The 15,839-nt window shown below is 47.0% G+C and overlaps 1 protein-coding gene across 1 annotated transcript; it reads right to left on the bottom strand.

The window, feature by feature from the left end:
- Positions 1–4,335: 4,335 nt before the first annotated feature.
- LOC107106137 (lysozyme C, milk isozyme-like) lies at positions 4,336–8,241 on the bottom strand. Its single transcript, XM_015406233.1, has 4 exons — positions 8,094–8,241; positions 7,304–7,465; positions 6,304–6,382; positions 4,336–4,623 (listed from the first exon to the last, which is right to left on the bottom strand). The coding sequence occupies exons 1-4, from the start codon at positions 8,230–8,232 to the stop codon at positions 4,557–4,559; spliced, it is 447 nt and encodes a 148-aa protein (XP_015261719.1). The 5' UTR covers positions 8,233–8,241; the 3' UTR covers positions 4,336–4,556.
- Positions 8,242–15,839: the final 7,598 nt, after the last annotated feature.

The following is a 15,839-nucleotide window of genomic DNA, read 5'->3' as shown; positions in this document are numbered from 1 at the left end:
AATTTATATGGTATCCCAAAAAAGCCCGTATACAATGGAAACTGCTTCAAGAAAAGAAAGATAAAGGAGGATTAGGATTACCAAATTGGTATTGCTACTACCAAGCGGCAGCGGCTACCTGGATTACTGGTTGACTTTGGAAAATCAAAGGGTGTTAAAGTTGGACTGTCACGATTTATACATGGGAATTCATGCTTATATATGGTATAATAAAGAGAAAGTACATCCCAATTTTCAAAGCCATTACATACGAGGCCCACTATTTAAAGTATGGAAGAAAATAAAAGATAAATTTTATGATAAAATTCCTAGATGGGTTTCACCATTAGAAGCATTTATTATGCCAACAATGATAACCAATGAGAAAAAGCAAACATACGATAACTTACTGGATAAAAACAATAATCTTAAGGATATAGAGATGGTACAAAAAGATATTAAGCTAACAATATGGGAGATAAATCAATTAAGTTCCAGATTTAGTAAAGACAAAAAAATGGGGTTTATGGAAGTAAAAATGAATTAGATAAAATATGGCTTTCAACAAATGATAAAGCAATTCAAAAAGTATATAATTTTTTTTAGAAGACCTTATGGTAGAAGAGAATGTTAAAAAGGTAATGTTAAAATTGATGCAAGATTTTGGCTATACTATTCAAATAGATGAATGGAATAAAACATGGAAATCAATAAAATTCTTGAAAGCTACATCTTATAAAGAAAATATTATAAAAATGTATTACAGATGGTATTGGTCACCGGACAGGGTAACAAAATGTTCCTCTAACATATCTAAGAATTGTTGGAGATGTAAGGATAATGTGGGCTCTTTTATACATATGTGGTGGAGCTGTGAAAAAATCTATAGATTTTGGAAAGAGGTCCAAAAGTTAATAGCAGAAATATTAACAATTAAGTTAGATCTAGCTCCAGAAGTATATTTATTAAATATGATACCGGATGGGTTAAATTCAAACGATAATTATTTGCTGACCTATATTGTAACGGCAGCAAGAATTTTGATTGCTAAATGTTGGAAATCTAATAATTTGCCTACAATACAAGATTTACAATATAAACTGTTAGAAGTGGCAGAAATGGATAGCTTAACAATGATATTGCATGGTAAAGACAAGAATGTATTTAAAAACAGATGGTCAAGAGTTTATGAATGGTTAAAAAGAAAAGAGGAAAAGTAGACTCAAATGTTATATATTTAAAAGCACTTGGCTGTATTTTTATGGAAACATTAAATAAACTGTTAAAAAAAAAGATTGGATTTAGGGGCGTCAAATTACAGCCCTCCAAAACAGGTGCCCCCAGAAAGTGCTCGCTGGTGAAATCATAGCAGCCACAGGTTCAGGAGTACGTCAAACAGACCCCTTGCAAGCTAGAGGCATCAAACTCACAGTGGACTTCCTCAGGATGCCCCTCTACAAAAGGGGGGGGAGGTCTAGTGCAGGAGGGGGTGCTAAGTTGGAAAACCAAGTTGATGGGCAGGTGCAGCAAGGGCATCTGATGATGCGAAGCCTTGTGGGTGGGTGCCCAGAGGCACAGAAGTCGAAGAATTTAGGGTCCAAAGTGCAAAGGGGGATGGTGGTGCCCTCAGGAAAGTGCTCTCTGGGGAATTCACAGCCCTGATTACAGGGTTTGGGGGGATGGCCTACCGCACTCCCCCTCATGCCTGGAAAGTGGTCACCCAGTTGTGGACATGGATTCTGGGGGTGGCCACTGGCCAACCCTTCCCCTCGGGCTCAGAAGGCAGTCACCCACCCACCACCCCCTAGTGACAAGGTTTGGGACGGTGGCCTGGCGCACTTCCCCTCAGAAACTGGAAAAAAGGGGGGGGGGGAGAAACTCAACCCAAGATAAGACTGTGAACCAAAGGGCTAAGCTAACAATGTATATTATAAAAGTACAAATATTTATTAGGGTGTACACATGTTAAAACATATACTGATAAAAATCTTTATCTAAGTATCAGACTTATAAAAACTTATCAAATATACATATGATGGGTAAACACTTTCCTACTGAAGACCAAACGCGTTTCGGCCCCTAAAGGCCTTCCTCAGTGGTCACAATTATCAATATAGTATAGACACACATTCATAAACCTGTATACAAGATCTTTAGTACTCATATATTAAAACCAGATGTTGTTTCCTTGTATATTTGTAATTGTATTGCTGGTATTAGTGATGGGCCATAGGTATAGCCATATCAATTCCACCAATTATTCTGGTAACAGAGATTTCATAGGTCTGAATGTGTGTCCCTCCATCAAGGTAAAGAACCCTAACCCAAGGTCCAGAGAGGAGTAGCCCAACAGGGAGAGGGTGACCTTGAGAAAGGCCAACTCATCCACCAAGGCTGGGTCCAGGTGTGAGTGGTGAGGGCTGAGGATGTCTCCCAGGTGGGAGAACACCCATTCACTATGGACACTGGTGGGAGGACAGGAGAGGAGACTCATGGCCATGTAGGACAGGTCAGGCCAGATGGTAGCCTTGTGTGACCAGCACTACAGGGGATTGGAGCAGGCCTGTAGCTACAGTGGGGCTTTGGGAGGCTCTTCCCCCTTTCTTAAAGGCACAGCCCCACAAGAATTTCTCCTGTAAAAGCTTTTTTTTAAAAAAGGCGTATGCTCCTTTAAGCAGAGTGGGGTGCTGTAGTTGACTAATTCCTGGACTGAGCAAGGGGGGTTGGAGTAAGTGACCTCTAGGATCCCTTCTAACTCTGTGTCAAGAAATTGGTATCCTTTAAGAGAGTTTTTCTGCCTAAGTATTAGCTTTCTCGATTATAGAAGTCATCAACCCTACCTGCTGGCTTGTTCTCAGAATTGATGCTTAGGCTGCCAGAAGTGATTAACTTGCAGCAGCTGAGAACTGTCATATAAAGTGGTTAACAGCATGCAATTTAGAGATCTATCCTGGTAACAGCTTTCTATTGGCTAAATGGTTAAGTACACCTATGTAGAATAGACAGCTTAAGAAGATTCAGAGAGAGAAGAGACTGCCTTGAAGCTCTCTTCAACTTCTACCCTGCTGCTATGCTTCCAGAGATTCTGCTCATCAGGAATGCCAGTAGAGATGCCAGAGCTATGTGCCTTATAGGAAAAGTAGTAAGTAGAATAGCCAGCTAGGTTTTTTTTTTAGGTTTGCATTCCTTACTAAACTGTGTACATTCTTTCCCTTATCTATGCATTGTTCGTCCTTTGTTTTTGTAAATAAAGTTTTATGTGCTTTTATACAAATTGGTGTGAGTTTACTGGCCAAACCCACATAAGTACTTCCAGGGCCATGCTTACCATCTACCAGAACATTTATTCTCCCTCCCCCATCCCCAGCCTTCTATTGTCACACTCTGGGACTAAGATTTACATACATCTCTATGCTTTGATTTTAAGAGGCTTGATTCCACAGTAGCCATAATCTTCTTTGCAGAGGTCCTGCCTCCAGTGTAGGAGCTCTGCGTTATGAAGAGTGATGCTGGCCTTGATACAGGGGTTGCAAATGTAGGCCATTCTGTTCGTGATTCGTGAGACCCCACAAATAGGGATGAACCTCTATTTTCCAGGTCCGTTCCTATCCCTAAATAAGTCAGCTTGCTTGTTATGCTCCCACAATCACCTGTTAAGAATAGTTTCACAGGGTAACCATGTCGGCCGGCAGTAGAACAACTAGATTTGACTTCAGTAGTATCTTCTGTATATGGAGGCTCCCATCAGTCGTCATGGCTAGTAGCCATGGATAAACCACTCCTCCATGAGCCTAAGGCCTTTCTACAGCTATCTATGCCCACGACCATCACTACCTCCACTGGCAGTGAATCCCACAGTCTCATTACTCATTGAGTGAAGAAGCACACAGCCAGCATCCAGGAATGTACTTCATTCCTGTGAGTCCCCCCTGCTGTTGCTGCGCAGAACCACGTAAATCTTCTCTCCTTATCAGTGGTCTGTGAGAACTATACCTCTCCTTCCCAGCTGTTGGGGAGATAAAAGCTGGAAATTCCATCAAACCTTCATTTTCTGCTCAGAGCTCTGGGCTATAAAAGCCACCAGGGACTGATCGATTGCATGCAACATCTTCCAGAAGGTTGCAGTGATGAAGGCTCTGGGCCTCATTGTCCTCTTCCTGCTCGTTGCAGTGAATGAAGTCAGGGCAGGAGGGGTGGAGGTCAGCCCTCCTTCCCAGACTCCACACCCAAATCTCTAGGAGTTTCCCCAACCTGGAGCTGGCAACCCCACCCCCTGCTGCTGTCCAGGGAGGACCTGGCAACCCGACTTCAATCCCCTCTCATTCATTCATCAAAATACAACATGTGGATGTGGTTGCACTCGATTTATTGAAGGTTTTGAAGTAGAGGAGCCCTCAACCCAAAGCAAAAGCCTGCTCCCCCCCTCCCCCGCACAGAAGCGTCTCAAACGACAACTTTCTCAAATTCGTATGCAACTAAGTGGAGTGCAAATGCGTGGATGATCCCTGAGAGCGGTGAGGTCTCCTTCCAGCAGGAAAGCGTGGTGAGAAGTGCTGAGGCTTCGGCCGTCATGGAAATCACAGTTTGCAACCCCGGGTCCATTGAGAGAGGTCTTTTCCTTTGCAGTGTTTCACCCAGGCGACCCTAAAAATCATAAAAGGGGGAGGGGGAATACAGGGGTCACACGCCTCTTCCTTTGATGACTCCCAGCGAGGAGGACCTTCTTGGAGGTAGACGTTCAGGTCGCTCCCAAGGGAGGCATCAGCCGCTCCTTCCCCCTTCCCACTCAGTGTGTCTTGACACTGCCAGATTAGGCACACGAGCAAACTTGTCTCTAGCGACACCATCTATACAAAAACTAATGCTGTCTTCTATACCCCTGTCACTCCACAGTGATGACCATTATACTTGGTCAGTGGAGAGCCCACGGCCTGGCATACATCTTCCAGCTCTCCATCCTCCAAGCTACTCAAGGCGTGCAGCTACAGACCCATCTGGCTCCTTTCCCCACTCCCACTTTCCTTTCAGAGCCAGGAGCACTGAAAGTAGTGCACTACGTGCTCCATGGGTCATAAGAACATAAGAACATAAGAGATGCCAATGTTGGATCAGGCCAAAGGCCCATCCAGTCCAACACTCTGTGTCACACAGTGGCCAGAAATACCAGTGCCATCAGGAGGTCCAGCAGTGGGGCCAGGACACTAGGAGCCCTCCCACTGTTGACCCCCCCCCCCAAGCACCAAGATGACAGAGCATCACTTGCCCCAGAGCCCCTATCTATACCTTGTGGCTAATAGCCACTGATGGCCCTCTGCTCCATATGCTTATCTAATTCCCTTTTGAAGCCGTCCATGCTTGTAGCTGCCACCACTTGCTGTGGCAGTGAATTCCAAGTGTTAATCACTCTTTGGGTCATGCATTTCCCCAGCTAAGCTCACTGTTGGGTGAGGGGGGGCTGTGATCTCAAGGTGTGGTTGATGCTCTCCATGGTCCTACCACCCCAAATTCTTGAACGGTTGGCTCACTGATGTCTTCCTACAATCCTGCTCGTTAGTACTCTGACAACAGGTAGCCTGCTGCATCCAGGTGTTGTCCACTGAAATGACTATGAGTGCAAGATTTGGTCTCTTCCCTGTTGCCAGCTTCAGTTAGGTGTTGACTACAGGCCAAATCCAGGCATCTACACAGCATATTTTCTTTGGGAGGGACATTGGCTGGGCAGTAGAGCATCTGCTTTATACCCAGAAGGTCCCAGGTTCAACCCCCCAGCATCTCCAGTTAAGAGGATCAGGGAGTAGGTGATCAGGTGAAGAACCTTTGCCTGAGAACTTGGAAAGCCACTGCCTGTAATATACGAGGCTGACTTTGATAGACCAAGTGCCAGTCTCCATGGATGGCAGCTTCAGGTAAGCTCACACACTCTTGAAATGCACTGGGAATAATACAAGATGATTTCTCCAAAAGTCACAAGTCACCTTCTGCATTTTAGAGGTATGACTTCCATATTCAAGCCCCTGGAATCTGAGAACTTCCATCACCTGTTGATCTGCTGGGAGTGATCTGTCTAGGGACCAAGCTTGTCACCACTGCCTACCAGCCAGTTAGCTGCCTAAGCCTTGGATGAAGTGGGACCCTCCTCTTCTTCTTCCTCTCCACCCCCATCAGGGGGTGGGGCCATGGGTGGCTGAGGACCCCCACACACACTGTGTTGCCCGGGGCAGCTGCCCATGTTGGCCATTAGCTAAGATCACCCCATTCCATAGTACAGCCTCATTAGCTGCTGTCGGACCTTACAAGCAGAGGGATAAGTAGGGAGGGACTCACCAGGCATCCATCTTTTTGGGGTCACGGACGATTTTCTTACAGCACTCGATGTCATCTCTGATGTCATCATTTGTGAAGCCTGCAGAGAAAAATTGTTGGGAAACAAAGGGGCTTAAAATGTAGTGCTTCTCTCAATCCCGCTCTGCAAATGCCTCTCTGGATTGGATCCACTAGGGTGTTTTCATGGACAGGGAATTCTTCTGGGCACTTTCTCACTTTCTTCATTCTCATGCTGCCTAAACTTCCTCCTCCAATGCTGTCCCATGGGGGGCAGGTGAGAAAGTCATGGGATGAGTGGGTGCTCCACAGGGGACCAGGTAATGGCAGGAAGGTGGCCACTGGGGGACGAAGGGATGGAACCCTCCTTCCAAAACATCTCCACCCTCCACATTCAAGAAGCGAGCAGTGACTTCCGAACACTCCCCCCCTGCCACCAGTTTTGTGAGTCTTTAAGGTGCTCCTGGACTCTTGCTCTTTTCTACAGGCAGACTAACACGGCTACCCGTCTTGATCCACATTCAAGAGATTTTGCAGACCTTCATCTAGATGGGGCCAACACAGGGGTCATTTCCTGCAGGAGCGCACAGGAGCGGAGCTCCGGCAGTAAAGAGCCCAGGGGGCGGGCACATGCAACAAGCCACACCCCCTGCTCCCAGCAGCCCTCAGTCAGAGCAAGAAGCAGCCAGGTAAGTTGCAGAGCTCCCCCTGCCCCCCCCCCCGGTCCAAAGCAGTCCAGTGGCACCTTTAAGACCAAGCTTTATTCAGGTACAAGCTCTCCCTCCTCTGCGAGATCTGCACGTTCTCCCCCCCCCCCCAATAGCTAGGAATCCAAAACAGTCCACTGGAGCCTGAGCGGTGGGGGTTGCCTTCTAACACACTTCCGGTGATGTCAGGGGGTGTGGCATCTGCAAATAAGCTATGCTAATGAATTATGCTAATGAGCTCCTGCACCTCTTTTTCTGCGAAATGACCCTTGGGCCAACATAAGCACGCTACTTACTGCTGCAGGACTTGTTGCACCCATTCTTCGACGGATGCTTCCCATCTTTGCACCAGTATTTGCTGTTTATCTGGAAGATCCCAAAGTCTCGGCTGCCATCCTTATTTGGGGGCCCCACAGCCTTGGTATTATATTTGCTCTCGTGATACGCCATGCAGACCCCTGCAGGAAATGGAGCAGAAAAGGGGGGCTAGCAAGGAAACTGCAGTCGGGAAGAACGGTACAGGAAGAAATAATCTGCAACTAGACTGGGTTTCAGCCTTCTAAAATGTTAAAACACTCCTGAGCAGTGACTCCAGTGGAAAGATCTACTCTAAAGCCCAAAGCAAAACAGAACTTTCCACGCCAGCCTCCCGGTGGGACCTGGGGATCCCCACGATTTTCAGCTCATCTCCTGACTACAGAGCTCAGTTCCCCTGGAGAAAATGGCTGCTTTGGAGGGTGGACTCTGTGCCATTGTACCCCACTGAGGTCCCTGTCCTCCCCAGGTTCCACACCCCCCCCAAATCTCCAGGAGTTTCCCAACCTTGAGCTGGGAACCCGACCCCCTCCTGCCCCCCCCACCAGAGGCCAGGCTGGACCCGGGAACCCTACGTGGGACTCATTTTCACCTAGTCACCCTTTCTTCATTGATCTCAGCTCAGAGAAGCAAACCTTTTCCCCTTGAAAGGATTCTGAAATGGGGGAGAGTTCCTATGGGGTATGAAACATTCTGTAAAAATACCCACATTTGTGCCCGGGGTCTTGGAACGAAAGAACAGAAAGAAATGGAAACAAAGAGCAAACTCACAGTCCCCCAGTTTGTAGCCCTGGAACCCGTCCATGCCGTGGCTTTTCAGAGTCTTGGCCAGTTCACATTTCTCCATAGTTTTGGCTTCATTTGCAGCGACCAGGAGGAAGAGGAGGGCGGTGAGAGCCTGGACCTTCATGGTGGCAGCTCCCTGGAGGGTGAGGTGAAGCTTTGCTCAGGTCCCCACTGGCTTTTATAGCCCGGGCCGCTGGGGGTTGAGTGAGGACACGGCAGATGAGCAGGAAGATTTTTGACGATTTTCCTGGAACCATTTTACATGCTAATGACCTATCAGGATTACCTTATCTTGCCTCCTCGATAGTAAAGCGAAGAGGTCAACCCATTGATCAATGATAAAAATACTCATCTCACAAGGAAACAAACATGCTTCAGAACAAGATCGCAGTGCTACAGGTGACGGGAAGAACATGCGCTAATTTGGGAATACTGAGAAGTTCAGCGCAAATATGATTCCCGGGGAACTTCCCTGGGTTGAACCTCCCCCATTACGAAGGAGGCAAGGTCTGGATTAGATCACCTGGATGTCTTCTGTTGATATGCATCACAGGCACTTCGCCAAGCATCTTTACAACCAGGGAAAGTCCCCGAGCTGGACTTGCTTCTCCGGCTCCATTACGTCAGCAGCATCTCATGCAGCTCAATTGTTTAAATGGTTCATGACTTTATATTACCTAAGCCCTACCGTATCGGGGATGAAAATCTGACCCCCAACTGTGATGGTTTTGCAAGGTTTTTTGCCGACAAAATCTCTCTCATCTGTTCCTTTTTGGAGGCCAAGTTGAGCGCAGACCCGGTGCCTGAAGTTTCAGAAGCACACGCTTTTCATAGAATCATAGAATGAAAGAGCTGGAAGGGGCCAAACAGGCCATCTAGTCCAAGTCCCTGCTCAATGCAGGATCAGCCTAGAGCATCCCTGACAAGTGTTTGTCCAGCCGGCACACCCCTGTGTGAAGCGAGTGGGGGGGGGGGGGGCTCACAACCTCCCTAGGCAGTTAATTCCACTGTTGAACTACTCTGACTGTCAAAAAGTGTTTCCTAAGATCCAGCTGGTACCTTTCCGCCCTGAATTTAAACCCATGATTGCAAGTCCTTTCCTCTGCTGTCAACGGGAACAGCTCCCTGCCCTCTTCTAAGTGACAGCCCTTCAAATACTTAAAGAGAGCAATCACGTCCCCCCTCAACCTCCTCTTCTCCAGGCTGAACATCCTCAAGTCCCTCAGCCTTTCCTCATAGGGCTTGGGCTCCAGGCCCCCAATCATCCTTGTTGCTCTCCTCTGCACCCGCTCCATTCTGTCCACATCCTTTTTGAAGTGAGGCCTCCAGAACTGCATGCAATACTCCAGATGCGGCCTGATCAATGCATTGTACAGCATTATGGATAGTTTCAGATTGATCCTGCCTATGGATGCTGACAGGGTCCTTGAGACTGTGAAGGTCACCACTTATGCTCTGGACCTACACCCATCCTGGCTTCTGAAATCTTGCCGGGAAATGGCATTGGAGCCATCTCTCCTTATACATAATCCTGTTTTGGGGTGGCAAGATTCCATGCACTCCCTCAGCTATTGGCCCATCAGCCGCCACTCAAGAGTACTCACATGCCATTGGCTGGGTGCTGGGTCTGCTTTTCTTCCCCGCCTACTCCCCCTTCAGCCACTCTGCCGTCAGGATTACTTTCAAACGGCTTTCTCTCTTGATGAAGATGCTTCTCCTGCTTGCCTCCTGTATGGGACTTAACTTTTCCCTCAGTGGCTGTTGGTAGGTGTAACAAAATGGCAGTTAGCTGTGTTTGTAAGATGGCTGCCATCTGTGTGGTTGTTTAAAATGTTCCCCCATAAGGTTTAATTGAGCTGTAGTTCCAAAGAGGGGCCTGCAGGGGTATCACTCACTGGGTTGAATGGGGCTTCCTCATCTGCTGGCCTACAGTTCCCAGCTGCCCCAAGACCAAAAGGTGCAGGAAAAGAGAGACTGTCCCAAGGGGCAGGACAGCATCAATATAGACTCCAGCCCATTCAGAGAGGAGGCAGTCTTCATCCTACAAAAGGTTAGGAAATGCTACTGCTGCCTGTGCTGATAAGGTTGTCCAGGGCACAAGCCACAGATGTGGGGGAACCCTGGGAGGCAGCAGAGATTCAGTCACTCCACATTCGGCTGGACTGGAGAATGAATGAAAGTTTCCCTGCTCTCTTGGGCTTGGCCTGAAGCAGAGCCAGAGGCCGGTCCAAGGAGAGATCCTATCCTGAGCCCACAACCTCCAGAGGTAGAGTGTTATGGGTAGGGAAAAAGGATTGTGTTTAACCCCTATTGATTTATGCTCTGTTGGTTCATAGTGTGTGCTTACTCCTACAGTTCTGCCTTATACATTTAGTGTGTGTGTGCTCCATAATTGTGTAAATAGTTAAATAAATTATTTTATTTGGGCTACTAATCTGTGTTGTGCTCTGACCACATAGTCTACCCCAATCTGCACAATAACAAAGGGAAGGGGTAGCCCAAGGAAGCAAGGAAAGGCCAGACCCTCGGGTTGCCAACTTTCAAGGGATCCCCCAAAGGTTGGGGATTCCATCTCCAAACAGGGAGATTTGGCCAGAGGGGGCTCACTGTCCGTCTAATAAGGTAGTGACAATTCAGTGAGTGGTGGCAGCGAACTTAAGGAGTGAGATTCACCCACGGGAGCTGAAGAGTGAAGGGAAAATAAAGGTAGGTTAATGATTTGCTGGGAAAGAGATAGGGTTGCCAACTCCAGGTGGGAGATTCCTGGAGATTTGAGGGATGGAACCTGGAGAGGGTGAGGTTTGAGGAGGGGTGGGACCTCAGAGAGGTACAATGCCATAGACTCCACCCTCCAGTGAGAGCCAGTTTGGTGTAGTGGTTAAGTGTGCAGACTCTAATCTGGGAGAACCGGGTTTGATTCCCCACTCCTTCACTTGCAGCTGCTGGATGACCTTGGGTAAGCCATAGTTCTGTCAGAGCTGTCCTTGAATGAGCAATTTCTGTCAGAGCTCTCTCAGTCCCACCTACCTCATAGGTGTCTGTTGTGGGGAGGGAAAGGGAAAGGAGTTTGTAAGCCACTCTGAGTGAAGGATGGGGTATAATTCCAATCTCTTCTTCTTCTCCCAACCAACCATTCCCTCCTGGGGAACCACTGTTGCCAATCTCCACGTGAGGGGTGGAGATCACTCAGAATTACAACTGATCTCTGGGAGGGGGGAGAGGGGAGGAGATGGAAAGCTGACATCAGAGGAGCAGATAATGGCTGGTTGATGCTTGGCTGGGAAGGAGATAGGTTGGGAAATTCCTGGAGATTTGAGGGGTGGAGCCTGGAGAGGGTGAGGTTTGAGGAGGGGTGGGACCTCAGACAGGTACAATGCCATAGACTCCACTTTCCAAACCAGCCATTTTCTCCTGGAGAACCATTGTTGCCAATCTCCAGGTGAGGGTGGAGATCACTCAGATTTATAACTGATCTCCAGGAGAGAGGGCAGAACTCAGCTGCAGTCAGAGGGGCAGATAACAGTAGGTTGGTGGTTAGCTGGGAAGGGGATGGGGTTGCCAACTCCAGGCTGGGAAATTCCTGGGGATTTTAGGGCTGGAGCCTGGAGAGTGTGGGGTTTGAGGAGGTCGCCACAGCAAATTGACGCTGAGTGCCCAAGGCCTTGGCACTATCCCAGAGCCTCTTTCTAGAGCTCATTGTATTTATTTTCACAATGGGCCTTATTCCTTGTTAGTAAAAATTGTCAATTCCTGGTTGAGGGGCCTCTCCCTGGGCCTTCAAAGGAGGCAGTTATTATATCTCTCCTCAGAAAGCCTTCATTTGCAAAGGTGAGACGGTCAATTACAGACCAGTCTCCAATCTATCTTTTCTAGGGAAGGTGATAGAGCATTTCGTGGTAGAACAGTAGTTTCATGGATGACACATCTGTCCTTGATAAAGAAGAAGTCGGAGCCACACCAGCACCAGGAGAAGAAAAGAAAAATCAAAGTGTTGGGCAAAACTTTTTATTGTTATTGGGATCAAGAAGGAATAACAATAAAAAGTGTTTTTCAACACCTTGATTTTTCTTTTTAACATTTTATTTTAGGCGGGGGGGTCATACAAGATTGTTTTTTCATACATCTTGATTGCTCTCTCTCATTAATCTTTTTTTAAAAATTCTATATTTATAGGAAATTTTTACAAATTTGGTTGGTTGGCATACCAAACTAGGAAAGAGATAAAGAAGTATGGATAGGCCTAGATTTATTTTTAACCTTTGATCTTAATACTAATTTTTACCATTTCTGTATGTTAAACATTTTAGATTCCTGTTTATAATTTTAGATGTTATTATATTTTATAATGTATTTTACTGTTCTTTTACCTGTTATTTACTTGCCTCTTATTGTATTGTTTGCTGGTTTATGACCGTAATAAATTGGTTGATGGTGATTTATCTCATCACAGTGTAATATAAAAGCTATAACAAAAAATAAGCTAAATAAACCGAGAGAAGGGGTGGGGAATCAACACAGGACCTAACGGGGCTTTATCCAACAAACTGGCATCTGCAATTGGATCGGTCTCAAATTATTTCTTCAATGTGAATCTTGTAGAGAAATAAATAAAAGAAAGAAATGTATAAAACAATCGACTAATTGGGTCTCTGGTTAATCATTCCTTTGGTGCAAGCATGTGTCCAACTCTGCTACATTCAAAAAGCATAGGGTTTATAAAGTTGCCCTATTGGATTTTACAGGTTTCTTTCACTGCCCTCTCTTTTCCTTCCTACTAGTGAATACAATCCAGGTCACCTAAACTTCTCATGAGCACTTACATCACTTGGCGTTGGAAAGCCCAGTCTCCCAACATACTTTTTGGTACACCTTCCTTTACTTGCCTTCTAGAAATTAGGGAATGGTCTGGAATACTTTGGCCCCAGTCACACGAGCCAGATAATGTGGGGGGGAAGGCGTGGCTATTTGTGCCGCGGCAATTTAATCTGCCACTACCTGATCCTATGCTGCAGCGGCAGACCAGGGTTGTTTCCGGCGGTGCGTGTTTCCAGCACACTTCAACGCGACAAGAGGAGCACACTGGAGCGATCAGACGGAGGAAGTTTGTCTGCGGCCCGTCTTGTGGCCGGATGAGACAGGTTGGCTACGGGTGCGCGACGCTTGCCAGATGTGCCCATTTGATCGCACCCATAAAACCCGCCCAGCATCCATGAGTATCCTGTAGCAACTTCTGCATGTGATCAGGGCCTTTGAGAATTAAATAGGCAAAACCATATCAAGGATTTTAAAAACAACATAAAATGAGAGGGTCAGAAGAAGATGTAGACAGCTTAGAACAGAAACAGATTTGTCTCTGTACTGATGTTATCAAATCAAAGGCCTGACAGAGGCTCTTTCTACACTCTCCTTTTAATCCATATTCACCGCAGTATCCTCCAAGCAATTCTGCGCTAAAGTCGCATTCAACCTTCTTTTTAATCCAGGTTTTTTTTCCCTGTTCTACATCACATTACCTCCCTTCAGTGGTCAGCCTGGTTTCAGCCTGCTGTTGCCCTGGGTTATTTGGATGCTGTTTTGCCCTGGACTTAGATTGCCTCAACTACTTTCTGCATTTGCCTGCCACTCCAGATTTTCTCAGTGTTTGAGTCAAGGCGATTTAATACGATCAGCCTTTTAAGTATTGAGGCAGGAGATGATTGTCAATGAATGCCCCTGCCACACAGGGGGGAAAGCGCGGGCAAAGTGCAGCTTTTGAAAGCCGCACCAAAAGAGACACGCGGCGGCGGGATCACACAGATCCCGTGAGCCGTCGCACAGTTGCTCCCCGGCACGATCAGATGCCGGGGGGAAGCCACGGAACGGAGCACGAGGCCGCTGGCTGCGCATGTGTGCGCATGTGCAGTTTGGCTGGGAGCCTCGATTGCTCCGGAAGACGGGTGCTCGGGCGATCCGACGGCCGCACTGGTAAGTCCTGCTCTGGAGGTGTGTTTTTTTTCCCAGCGGATTTTTGGCCTGAAGGGCCAGATTGGGGATGGGTGCGCACCGCTTCCCAGATGTTGCGGTGAGATCGCGCCCGTTTCCTGCGCCCCCGATCCATCCCTCTCCTGGACCAAAACCTTCCGTGTGACCAGGGCCGAAGAAGGCTTTATTCAAACATTGCTCAGCTCTGAACTGCTCTGATAAGAGCGGCACCCAAACTTCTACCATTACAGTAATGAACTATATACAATGTTGCTACTTCCATGAGTTCTGATTGGACCTAAGTGGAGCCTCATGACTGGGTACACAGTCTGGCTTCAGGACCACTAGAAGGGCTTTATTAGGTGGCCAATCATAATGGAGGAACTAAAATGCTTCAGCACAAACCATAACACAACAGCTTAAGCGTAACTCAGAACATAACACAGCCCACCTATAAGTTTGAACTCTACCTACCATTCCAATGTTTTTGAAAAAGTATTCCTGCACACGAAAACCCATACCTTGAATAAACCTTTGTTGGTCTTAAAGGTGCCCCACTGGACTGGACTCTAAATTTGTCCTACTGCTTCAGACCAACACGGCTGACCACCTGGATCTATCTGTGTGTGGGGAGTTAGTCATAGTAGTCCTCAGGGGTCATTTCGTAGAAAAAGAGATGCAGGACCTCATTAGCATAACATTAGCATAACTTATTTGCATATGCCACACACCCTGCCATCACCAGAAGTGTGTCAGAAGGCAACACTCACCTCTCAGGCTCCACCGGACTGTTTTGCATTGCTAGCTATTGGTGTGGGGGGGGGAAACGTGCAGATCTGTCCTCGCAGAGGAGGGAGCGCTTGTACCTGAATAAAACCTGATCTTAAAGGTGCCACTGGACTGTTTTGGATCAGGGGGCCGGGGGCGGGCTCTGCAACTTACCTGGCTGCTTCTTGCTCTGACTGAGGGCTGCTGGGAGCAGGGGGCGGGGCTTGTTGCATGTGCCTTCCCCCAGGGCTCTTTACTGCTGGAGCTCCGCTCCTGTGCGCTCCTGCAGGAAATGACCCCTGGTAGTCCTACCTAATTAATACTTTTAGCTTGCGCTTCTCAGATATCCAGCCATATCCAGCCACAGCTAGATTACAGAGACCCCCTCATCTTAATTATGCTGGGATCAGCTGTGTTAAATGGATCTCTGGGAGTGTTACTTTAGTCTCCTTCTAACACAGATCACCCCCTTACTGTATTGTATTAGGCTTCTGGTAGACTGAAAAGCTGTCTCCAAATTTCTCTAGCACTAAACGCCAAACTACATGATACAGAACCCTCTATCCCTTATCAAGTTATATTGCCCCATTTAATTATTTTTTTTAAAGCCCTAGCCTCTCTGGCCCTTATAGAGTGGCTCTGAGTTCCCTATATAACTGTGAACTACCTAATCATTAAAAGTTATTATTAAAATCAGGAATTTAAAATCACTGCCCCTCCCAATGGAGCAATTAATAAAAGCGAATGTCCACGCCACGCCTATCTCAACCTAAGAACAAATTAAAAACAAAACAGTGCAAAACAGAGCAGAGCAAAACAAAACAGAACGCCCTATCGCCACAAATTGCACTAAACGGATGCCCCACTTAGGCTGCTGCCACACACGCTAAGTAATCCACTTTCAATCCACTTTCAGTGCACTTTCAAAGTGGAGTTTTACTGTGTGAACTGGCAAAATCCACTTTGAAAGTGCACTAAAAGTGGATTTAAAGTGGATTACTT

The sequence above is a fragment of the Gekko japonicus genome, unplaced genomic scaffold (genome assembly GCF_001447785.1).
Source record: "Gekko japonicus isolate JY-2015 unplaced genomic scaffold, Gekko_japonicus_V1.1 scaffold1346, whole genome shotgun sequence".
Classification (NCBI taxonomy): Eukaryota; Metazoa; Chordata; class Lepidosauria; order Squamata; family Gekkonidae; genus Gekko; species Gekko japonicus.
This window is presented reverse-complemented; position numbering and strand designations above follow the sequence as displayed.

Excerpts from the sequence above, each read along its gene's own strand:
- LOC107106137 (XM_015406233.1), bottom strand. The coding sequence starts at position 8,232 with ATGAAGGTCCAGGCTCTCACCGCCCTCCTCTTCCTCCTGGTCGCTGCA. Across the intron at positions 6,383-7,303 it reads GTGCAACAAGTCCTGCAGCA|GCTTCACAAATGATGACATC; the intron begins GTAAGTAGCGTG and ends TTTTCTCTGCAG. Across the intron at positions 4,624-6,303 it reads CCCAAAAAGATGGATGCCTG|GGTCGCCTGGGTGAAACACT; the intron begins GTGAGTCCCTCC and ends TATGATTTTTAG.